The sequence below is a fragment of the Hordeum vulgare genome, chromosome 5H (genome assembly GCF_904849725.1).
Source record: "Hordeum vulgare subsp. vulgare chromosome 5H, MorexV3_pseudomolecules_assembly, whole genome shotgun sequence".
NCBI classification, from domain to species: Eukaryota; Viridiplantae; Streptophyta; class Magnoliopsida; order Poales; family Poaceae; genus Hordeum; species Hordeum vulgare.
The window spans coordinates 46868495-46880461 of NC_058522.1; the positions used below are offsets into that span (position 1 = coordinate 46868495).

The 11967-nt window shown below is 46.8% G+C and overlaps 1 protein-coding gene across 1 annotated transcript; it reads left to right on the forward strand.

Moving 5' to 3' along the window:
• The first annotated feature begins 8909 nt into the window (after positions 1-8909).
• On the forward strand, positions 8910-10247 carry LOC123396293 (luminal-binding protein 4-like). Its single transcript, XM_045091268.1, has one exon. The coding sequence runs from the start codon at positions 8910-8912 to the stop codon at positions 10245-10247; it is 1338 nt and encodes a 445-aa protein (XP_044947203.1).
• Positions 10248-11967: the final 1720 nt, after the last annotated feature.

An 11967-nucleotide genomic window follows, 5' to 3' on the forward strand; every position in this document is an offset into this window, starting at 1 on the left:
TTGTACTCATCCCGATTAAATTTCTTTATTTTCAATTATTAGCTTATTTCCATGCTACAAGAACTACACGGAAGATAATAGATCGGACCTACTGCAGTTTTGGCCCCAACCTTACTTGGTTGGAGAAAAATCATCTCATCTCATTTATTCATGATGTTGACAATCATGCTAAAAATTACATGACTGGCAACATTTATCATGAATATGTGCCGCTAGTGCACCAATTGAGCCTTCATAACATCACTTCAGATAACTTTGTAAGATTTTTTATACCATTGCGTCACTAATTCATATTTTTTATACATTGTTCTTAAGCAAAACTAGTTTTCTAACTATATTATTATTACTAACAAGTACTCCCGCCAGAGACCGTGCCTAAATGGATGTTTACCACCGGTGATTTGGAAATGGTTAGCTTATGGCCAACCTCGATTAATTATCGTGGTAAATACATGATATTTCAAAGTGAAGACACTCTGAAAATCAAAGGATGGAGAAACACAATACAAGCATCCATAATACCATTTAGAGAGGAATCCTTGCGCATCCCACAAGTTGGAGATAGGTTGATCTGTGTTCTTCAATACGGAGATGTCGGAGTTCACCTTTATTTTGCTTTTTTACATAGGAGAGAGTAGTAGTTAGTGTTTGAACCTTGTGATAACTTGGTCATTTGCTACTATGATAACAAACACAATGATGAGGAGTTTATCTTTTTTATGCTTTTTTACCTAGAATGATGAAGAGCTTTTTAACTAGTATGTACAATGATGAGGAGTAATATACGATGTCGTGTAATGCTTTATGTACGTACTAGCTAGCGTCTAGTTGACACCCACCGAAAACACCAACAAGCATAAGTAAACAAAGATGATGGACACAAAAAGAAAAGGGAGAAACACAATATGAAACCCCTAATAAAACCCTCCAAAACCCCTAACCCCCCCCCCTCAAAAAAACCACAGCGCCTGGAGCTACTGACGCGTGGCTGCCTTTGGGTTCCGGTTGGTGTTACCAACCAGGACTAAAGGTCCTCCTGCCTGGGCGCCCCGCAGCGGCCACGTGGAGCTCATTTGAGTCCCGTTGTAAGCCAACCGGGACTAAAGGTGTAGGCCTTTAGTCCTGATGGCTTTGTCCCGGTTCAAGAACCGGGACTAAAGGCCCTCTGGAACCGAGACTAATGACCCTTTCCCTACTAGTGAGATCACTCTCATCATCTCATGTAGGGACAAGTGGCACACTGCATGTGTGCCACTTGTCGCAACCTGGGAGTTTTTCCTTTTTTCGTAGATCTATATTTTTAAAACATTTTATATCTTAAACCATGTGTTCAAATCTCGAGCCGTTTTCATCGTTGGGTTCCTCACGTCGAGATCTTCAAAGCTAGAAACCATGTTGATAGGTTTTGACGAACTTTCCTTATCACGAAAAAATCGTGTCTCTTGCGATAGGAAAACCCAGAAAACGCATTTTTCCGTTTCCGAGAGGAACGGCCGTGCCTCTCGCGAAGGCAAAACCGTGCCTCTCACGGAAGCAAAACCATGCCTCTCGCAATAGACAAAAAACAGAAAATGCGTTTTTTACGTTTTCGATGCCTCTCGTGAAGGCAAAACCGTGCCCCTCGCGGAAGCAAAACCGTGCCTTTCGCGGTAGAAAAAATAATTAAAATGTTTTTTCCCTTTCCGAGTGTGCCTCTCGCGAAGTCAAAACCGTTCCCTCTCGCGGAAGCAAAATCATGCCACTCGCAAAAAAATGTTTATTCTCTCATGAAAAAAAAAAAGAAAACACATTTTTTCGTGTTTTTGAATATTTTTTCGTTGAAAAGCTGAGAAAGACTGATGAAAAATCAAAACACTAAAAAACAATCTAAAAAACCAAAAACGCGTGCGAAAGAACAAAAAAAAATCAAAGGAAATGGTGAGAAGGCGATACATGGCGGCAGCTCAGAACGTGTGTGGGAGTGATCACTCGAAGGCTTTCAAAGAATTGCTCACTAAGAGCATCTCCAACAGGCGCGCGATATTAGCACCACGCTAAATAAATTGCATTTTTTGCGCACGTGCAGCCGTTCCAGGCATTCCAGCGGAGGCGCAAAAAACGCGTGTGCGGCATAAGTGGTTCACAGCGTGCGACGAAACGACATCGTGCGTCGCTTATTTCGTGCGCTCGATCCTGCGCGCTACAGACTCGAGCGCCCGCACCACACTGCCGCCACCCTCTCCGACCGCCCCGCCTTCGCCCTGCCCCGCGCCGCTGCTGGCGAATTCGCCCGATGGACTGCCGCGTCGACATCACCCTCACCCCTTCCTACGCCCGCGACCCCTTAGTCGCCGCCGTCGGCGGCGCAAACCCTAGTCCGTGAAGCTCTGGCTTTGCCTTTGCCGGTGCTCCTCCAACCATCGATCTCGCGCGCAGCCTTTTCATGGCTCCACGAACGACCTGGGCGGGTGGCGCCACGCCGGCACCCACCGTGAAGCAACGTGCCCCCCTCTCGAAGCTCCCAAATGCGGCGGTGGCGAAGGCGGGCACGGTGTCCGGGAAGAAGAACCAAGCGGGGGACGACTCCTCTAGGCGGCCGAAGAAGAAACTTGCAGGCGTGCGACGGATATGGCGGCGAACGAAGCGCCCGCGAGCTCGGTTGGGTGGTTTTGGACTTGGTTGGATGATGATGTGGCATGATTGTTGCAAGCGTCGGCTGCTCGCACGTTGCTGGAACGGAGCGCGTAATTTTTTGCAGCGGCAGCTGAAGACAGCACTCTGCGGTGTGCTAAAAAATGCTATTTCAACGTTGTATCTTTATTTTAACGTGCCGTGCGGTTGCACGCGTGTTTTTTTTAAACAAACACCACCATATTAAACAGCAGGCATAGCAATATCGCTAGCCACCACACCAACAACATTATTTGGTACATCATTTGGCCATAGGAGACCAGAACCGACAACACCCGACACACCTAGCGCCGCCATAGCATGCGCCACTTTATTACAGTTTCTCCTACAGAATCTAAATGAAACATTGGAGAAATTCAGACCAACGAGCATCTGTGCATCCCGCACTATAACACCAATGTGTGATCTATCTTAGTCCTCCTTATTTAGTGCATCCACAAGAACCTTAGAGTCAGTTTCAACCACAACTCTTGTCATGCCCCAGTTCATCGCCGTTGTTAGCCCTTGGATGCATGCCTCCGCTTCAGTATGAACCGCATCCATCAGGAACGCCTTCTTCCCTGCACCCAATCCAGCAACAACCCCAGCGCTATCTCTGATAACGAAGCCCCAGCCACCTCTCCGTGGGTTCTCACTAAAAGCTCCATCAGTGCTAATTTTCAGCACTTCGGTCACCGGTCTCTCCCATTGATCAACACCATTTGCATGAATTGATGACCCCCTCGGTTTAGTCAGGTACATAACAAATTCTCCCGCCCATCTCCTAGACTGGGCAGCCACCTCTAGTACTGACCGAGGGCCATCCTTCGCATTCCTCTTGTTCCGGGTTGTCCACCATTGCCACATCATTGCTAAGATTTGCATGCGTTGCTGTTCCTCCATATGAAAAATGGTCATGAGCATATCCTGGGCATTCAAGCAAGAGCAAAGCTTCAGACGAGATTCTTCCATATCCAACTCTCGCCACAACAATTTTACTTGTTTGCATCGAAGAAACAGGTGTCCCCCATCCTCATCAAGCCTACTACACATAGGACAAACTGTTTCAATCTCCATTCCCCTTCTTTTGAAACTTAGTCTCCAAGGAAGGCTTTCATGAGCAAGTCGCCAAAGGAAATGTTTTGTTTTCGGAGCACAAGGTTGAGACCAAAGTAACTGCCAATCAAAACCCTTGATATTATTTCCCACACCCAACGAGGAAGCTCCATCAGGCTGTGAAAACTTCTGCCCTGCCAACATCCTGTATGCCGAACGGACAAAAAAATTCCTTTAGAATCGTAACTCCATGCAGGAAAGTCCTCCATATCTTGTCGAAGTGGGATCATAAGAATGGCCTCAGCATCTTCTTGGTAGAAAATGTCCCTGATAAGATGTTCGTCCCACTGACCGGATAATGGGTCGATAAGCTCTGACACTCGTGTCAAAAGACATTGCCTCCTCGGAGTGATCACTGAATGTTGTCCAGCCCTTGGTAGCCACTTATCTTCCAAAATATGAACCTCTTCACCATTGCCAATCCGCCAAAGCATTCCCTGTTTTACCACCTCAATCCCTTTCATAATACTCCTCCATGTGTATGACATATTCCGGGTCCTTACAGCCTCCAAAATAGTTTTATTTGGGAAATATTTGGCCTGCAGCACCCGTGCACACATGGACTCAAGATTGATCAATATCCTCCAAACTTGACGAGCCAGCATCGCGAGATTAAAGAGGTGTAGATCACAAAACCCCAACCCTCCTTCCCTCTTCGGTCTAGCCATTTTATCCCAACTTATCTAGTGTACCTTCCGTTCATCCTTCTGTTGAGCCCACCAAAACCGGTTGATCATGGCACTGATTTGGTCACACATGCTTTTCGTAATATCAAAACATGACATGGCAAAAGTGGGTATAGCTTGAGCACAGGCTTTGATAAGTACATCTTTTGCAGCCCTAGAGAGCAGCCTCTCATCCCACCCTTGAATTCTGGCCCATATTCTCCCTTTTAGATATGCAAACGTGTTAGTCCTGGACCTTCCCACATACGTTGGCAACCCAAGATATTTCTCATTCCTTGTTTCCACTGTAATGTTCAGAATGTCCTTGACCTTCCTTTTCACCTGGTTTGGAGTATTTGGGCTAAACATAGCAGCTGATTTGGAGTAGTTGACTCTTTGCCCCGAGCAATCCTCATACAGAGCTAGTATATTCCGAAGATGTGTTGCGTTCTCTTCTGTTGCTTTCAGCAGAACCAACGAATCATCTCCGAACAAAAGATGATTGAAACTCGGGGCTGTTGCACACACTTTAACACCTTGGAATCTTCCATCCTCCTCAGCTCTATTCAAAAAACAGGATAGAGCCTCCCCACAAATTAAGAACAAATAGGGGGATAAAGGATCCCCCTGTCGAAGCCCTCTCTGTGGTGTTATTGTATCTGAATATGCATTATTCACCTTTATTCCGTATCTGACCGAGGATACACAATGTATAATTCTCTTAATCCAATCCTCATGAAAGCCTAGTCTCCTCATCATATCCTCCAGAAAGTGCCACTCCACTCTATCATATGCCTTACTCATATCAAGCTTCACCGCAGCTAAACACTCCTTCCCCCTTATCTTATTATGCATGAAATGTGTGCACTCATATGCAAGGAGTATGTTATCTGTAATAAGTCTACCCGGTACAAATGCACTTTGATTCTGGGAAATGATCTCAGGGAGAATTATTTTCAATCTATTTGCCAAAACTTTGGAGATTAACTTGTAGACAACATTACATAAACTAATCGGCCTCGGCTCTTTCATACTTACAGGATTAGCAACCTTCGGGATTAGCACCACCCATGTATCATTCCATCCATCAGGTATATCTCCCCCATTCAGCACCTTGAGCACCTCTGACGAAATATCCTTCCCCACCACATTCCAATATTTCTTATAGAATAAAGCCGGCATACCATCTAGACCCGGAGCTTTAAGGTCACCGATACTGTCAAGGGCTTCATAAACTTCCCCCTCAGTGAACTCCCTCAAAAGGGCATCATTCATAGCCGGTGTCTCTCGAGGGCCGATCTGTTCCAAAAGCTCTTCCGACCTAGTACCTGCATTGGATGTGAACAAATTAACAAAATAATTAGATGCTAACTCCTCCAAATCCTTCTCCTCTCTCACCTCCACTCCATCATCCCTCCTTAGCATTTTAATCCGGTTCTTTTTCTTTCTCCCTGTAGCTACCGCATGGAAAAACTTTGTATTGCGGTCTCCCTCCTTTAGCCATGACACATGAGCACGTTGTTTCCAGTACGTGTTTTTTTTTATCCTGAAGTCTGCTCAATTTGAAACGCAAAATAGCCTCTTTTCGTACCATTCCTACCAAAATATCCCCCCTTCTACATTTCTCCAACTCCTTTTTAGACCATTTATGCGGTTGTCCAGCTCCCCCAAAACCTCCTTACTCCATTTCACCAGATCACCAAGCACCCCCTCCAAACCCCCTTTCACCGACTTTCTCTCTACATTGATAGCTTCCTCCCAAGCCTTCCTTACCCTTTCTTCACATTCTTCCTCCTCTACCCATCGAGCTTCAAACCTAGGGATAACTCCTCTCCCTCTCTCTCTCTCTCTGCGGCACCGCTCTACACCTTGAGTGTCAATGATAATTGACCGGTGGTCTGAATGCCGGGACTCTACATGAGTGACCGTGAATAAAGGAAATCTTGTATGCCATGCAGGGCATGCAACCGCACGATCCAAACGTTCTCGTATATATCTCGCAGCATCATGGTTGTGGTTCCTCCATGTGAACACATCCCCTTTAAATCCGAGATCCATCAAATTACAATCTTCCAGCGCCATCCGGAAACGATCCATACATGCTTGGGGCCGAGGCATTCCCCCCTCTTTTTCCCATTCAAATAAAATTTCATTGAAATCTCCCGCACACATCCACGGTTTATCACTATGGTTTTTGAGAATTCTCAGCAACTTCCAAGACTTCTCTCTCCTGTGATCTTGGCTCCCCATAGAACCCCGTGAACCTCCATTGGAATCCATCCTCTTCGATAATCTCCACATCTATATGGTATTTTGAAGGCATTCCAATTAGATTAATATTGATTCCATTCTTCCAGAACAACACCAAACCACCACTTTGATCCACACTATCCTTAACCAACATATTTTGCATGCCAAGCCTACACCTAATCCACTCCAACTTCTTTTTGTCCATCTTAGTTTCCGAGATAAAGAGCACATCGGGGTCCTCCACCTTCTGAAGATCCAGAAGGCCACACGACCGGGCCATTCCCCAAACCCCGACCGTTCCATGCCGCAAGTCTCATTGGGACTCGCAGGGCTGTACCGACAACCCCGCTTCCAAAGATTGAGTTGTGGTCTCTCCCTCCACGGTCATCTTCTTTTTCTTCGTCGTTGTGTCCAGCAACATAACATCACCTTCCATCTCCAAAACTCTCTTCTTGCCTTCCAACTTCTCCTCCGCATTCTTTTTTAACATCGGCCTCCCCTGCCGTGAGAACATCTTAAATTTCTTCCTTGACAACTCTACACCCGTCCCCTCCTGCTGTTCTGCACCCCTCAACTCCACCCCCCCTAATCGACGTAAAGATTCTCTTGCATGGCAACTTCCTTTTCCTCCAATCCCCTCCCCTCCCCAGGGCCTACCACATGCACCCCCCTTCCCGCCACCACGCTGTCCCCACACGAGATCATCTCCTGCACATTCTTTCCCTTATTCTCTCCCGCTAAGAAAGACTGTCCCACCACCACACCACTGTGTATATCCATAGATGTTGTATTCTATTGTTTCTTCATAGCATTGTTGTCCTCCACATCGCCCCCATCACTACTCTGTAACAATTAGCCCTGGTCCTTCTTTCGCCAATTATCACTGTCACTGCCCACCCTACTACCAACCCATTTGTGACTGTATCTTCTGTTACTCCCACTACCCTGACCATCACATTGTGCCCGACCGCTCTCCCACAGGCCTCTAAATGGATCACCACCCCCACGTGGTATATATGCCCTCAACCAATTGCCATATTGAGCTTTCTCTCCCTTCGCCAAAGTGATCTGACAGTCACGTTCTATATGATCAAGTAAACCACAAGTATAGCAAAAATCAGGGAGAAATTCATACTCAAACCGACACCACCGACCATGCGTTCCTGTCCCCATGTCAGGTATAAATCCCCTTCTCAGTGGATCGTCAATCCTGATACGGACCTTGATACGAAGATACTTTCCAATAGCCATGCCATTTGCTCCCACATCAGCAGCCATAAACTCCCCCACCTCTTCGCCAATAAGTTCGCCCGTGTCACGGTTCATCCCTTCCCGCGGTAGATCAAACACGCGTATCCAAATGGGTATTGAACTGAAACTGTACTCACTTAGGGTCTTGTCCGGGTCATAATCTTCAAAAACTAAAAGGGACTTTGCAAAACTCCATGGTCCCTCAGACAGCGCCCTTTTCTTGCCCGATTCCTGGTGAAAAGTGAATAGAAAGATGTTCTCTCCAAGATCCTTCACCTCTAAACCTTTCATCGGGCACAGTATCCTGCCCAGCGCCGCTTCCATTGCTTTTGCGAAGGCCGGTTTCTCCGCCATCAGTTTTGTCATGGCTTGGTGTTCCACCATTCCTACCTTTTTTCCATCTGTCCACCCAATCTTCACTTCCTTTTGCTCAGAAACCGACAGCTTGAGACCCTTCATTCGATCTGCTACCTTCTCCATGATACTCTCCTGTGACAGCACTTGAAACTCCAGATCTAGCAGAAACCGTGTCTTACAACCGTGCCCTAGATCAAAACACGAAGGGCCTTTGGTGGAGGATGGTTTGGGGATGAAACAAGGAGAGGAAAGAGCCCCTGAACGAGAGGGGGAAACCGCGATCGCAAACCCTGGACTGACAGCGAGGATCAAAACCACGTCGCTGGCGACTCCGCGGGGAGAGGTTGAAGCGATCGCCCAAAAATCGCAAGAGAAAAAACCAACCGTCACCCGTGGGACGGACCAATCACTTTTAACACCCGGTTGCACGCGTGTTGGACATGCTCTAACTAGTTGCTCTCGGATAGGGTAGGATGCTCACGTAGAGATCGATCCAAACCCGTACGTGTGACCATAAACAACATCAGGAAATCAGGCGGCGGTTTGCTCAGAAAATAGACCCGACACATTGATCTCAAAAAAGAAAGAAAAAGACCCAACACGACAGGCGCTAGGGTTGCGATGGCGATGGTTGAACAAAAAAGGGTCGCGGCCATCCTCGTATCGACCATGCTTGCGTGTTGCCTTCTGCTCGACCAGGCGGGCGCGTTCACCGGCGGCAACCAGGCGCCGTACTCGCCGTCTCCGGTGATCGCCATCGACTTGGGCAACACCAACTCGTGCGTCGCCGGCTACGGCCACGGCCAGGTCGAAACCATGTTCCAGCTCTGCATCCCAACCTGGGTGGCCTTTCCTGGAGACGGTTCCGTCTTGGTCGGCGAGGACGCCATGAACCACGCCGCCCCCATCTCCGGCTTCAAGCGCCTGCTCGGGAAGAGGCGCAACTTCGAGCGCGAGGAGGAGGAGGTGCGGGGACTCATGGCGCGCGTGCCCTACAAAGTCGTAGGCCGCGAACGGCCCCTCGTCCAGGTGAAGATGGTGGATGGCGCGGTCAAGAACCTCGGCGCCGATGAGATCACGGCCATGGTGTTCTCCAAGCTCAGGGAGTCGGCCGAGGCGTACCTGGGCCGCGCGATCCAGGACCAGGAGGCCGTCGTGGTCACGGTCCCGCAGCAGTACAACGACCCATCAAGGTATTCGACCTTGAGGGCCGCGGAGCTCGCCGGCCTGCGCGTCACGAGGATGATCGACGAGCCGACCGCCGCCGCCGTCGCCCACGGCCTCCACCGGAAGCTGCGCGACGGGGGCAGCGTCCTCGTCCTCCACGTCGGCGGCGGGACGTCCGACGCGAGCGTCATGACGTACGTGGACGGCGTCTTCGAGTTCATGGGAGCGGACCAAGATCCTTTCCTTGGAGGACAGGACTTTGACCAGAGGATCGTCGACCACTTCGTCAAGCAGATCAAGGAGAAGCACGGCAAGGACCTCATCCACCAGGGCGCGCTCGGCAGGTTGAGGACGGCGTGCGAGCAGGCCAAGAAGGCGTTGAGCAGCCAAGACCTTGCCGAACTGAGCATCGTGTCACTTGTCGACGGCGTCGATTTCTCCGGCTCGCTCACCCGGGCCGAGTTTGAGGAGATGAACCATGACTTGTTCCTTAAGGTCATGGCATTGGTGGAGGGTGCCATGAGACAGGCTGAGCTAGACGAGAACAAGGACCTGCTTGATGAGATTGTGCTAGTTGGTGGAAGCACCATGATCCCCAGGATCCGGAGACTCGTCACCGATTATTTTGATGGGAGGAAGCTGAAAAACGTCAATGCGTCGTCGGTGATGCCGGACCAAACCGTCGCTCTGGGAGCTGCCCTTCTAGGCCATCCTACGGCGAATGGGTACCCATGCATGGGAGTCGATAGGCGTCAGTGGGGATACTCCACAGACTGGTGTTTTACCCACTGAACTTCCCCCATGACTGTAGTCAGCAAATCACTAAACTCATGACGAATTGTAGTTTGTCCTCTTCTTCTTTTTAGGTTTTGTTAAATGTGAACGTTGGAATCTCAGGATTAATTACAGCCTTACATGATGGAATGGAACTGCATGCTCACTTGTGATAACTTCTTATTTTCTCCATTTTATTTACCTACTTACACGTATTTGTTAAAGAAGAACATACAATGGAGTTTGACTCAGACTCATCAAAATTCCTATATATATTATCTGAATTACCTTGCCCAACTGTTTTAGGTCCAAATAACATTTTCCTTCCTAATAATTTTGTTACTTTTTTTTTGCGATGACTAATAATAATTTTGTTACTGACCATATGCCATCTATTATAGTTACTCTAGTAGTGTGATCGATAAGCATGACTGGGTAGGTGGTGAGCTTGTTTTGCATGTCTCTAAGCAACTAGAGTACGCGCGTATTGCCTGGCCAGGTTCTATATATGAAGCAAAGTTTCTCTGGAGAATAATATTAGCCATGGAGTACTTGATTCTCATCATGCTTGCACTAAGCTGTACGTCTCAGTACTGCACCAGCTCTAGCTTATGCCCCGCAGCCTACGGTAATGCTCTAGCTCATGCTCCTCATCTCCTATACCTATGCTAAAGTTCAAGTTTCTGTTTACGATTTTTCCAAATATTATGTATTAAGGGCAGTAACAATGGCTAACACATGAGCATAATTAGTTACTTAATTATGTGTTATGTAAATTAAATTTGAAACTGTAGCAGTAAGACAAATGATTAGAAATCTCCGTCTATTCCTTAAACTAAGAAAGTACACAAAGATTTCTGACTGTTTATCTTACTGCTATAGGCTTCGAAACTTCGTTTCTATTGTTTTTCAAATTTATGTTCGGAGAAGGTATTACTACTCCTGTTCCGAAATAATTCCAGTTATGGGTTTGCCCTAAGTTAAATTTGTTTAAGTTTGACCAAGTATATATAGAGAAAAATATATTACCATCTGGAATGCCAAATTAGTCTTGGGTGATTCTTTATGAAATATACTTTCGTACAATGTGTAATCCATGCAGTGGACTTTAGCATTTTTTTTGCTATAGAGTTGGTCAAACTTAAGCAAGTTTGCCTTAGGGTAAATCTAGAACTTCAATTATTTTGGAATGGATGTAGTTGTGATTATAGAATGAATCTACTGAGTTAATATAATGACCCATCTAACTAACAAATCTGAGCTAATTTGCACCCATATCCACTGATCTAAGTAATCTCTTGGAAGGAAAACGAACAACGAAGATGCACCTTTTATGTTTCAGGTTTAGGATGTAGCAGGCAGCCACCTCTGTAGAATAACACAACCAAGCTATATCCTGTATAAAGAAATCATTATCATGTACTGCCTCTGTTTTAAATATAAGACATTTTCGCAGTTTAATTGAACTATCAACATGTCTTGCATTTAGGAACAGAGGGCGTACAAACTAAATATATAAAACAGATGTCGGTCAAAGTTTGGCTTGAGTAGGGCTGTGAGGACTGCCGGTTGTTTAGGTATGTACAAAGTGTAGGATATCTCAGCACGGTCGTCAGTTTTGACATAACTTGCTGCTTTGACCTTTCTTCCTCTTCATAAAAATGATGTGCATCTCCATTTGTATTTTAGAAATGTTTCAATTCGCGTAACCAAACTTAGCCTATTCTTGTCTCAGTTA

Excerpts from the sequence above, each read along its gene's own strand:
- LOC123396293 (XM_045091268.1), top strand. The coding sequence starts at position 8,910 with ATGGCGATGGTTGAACAAAAAAGGGTCGCGGCCATCCTCGTATCGACC.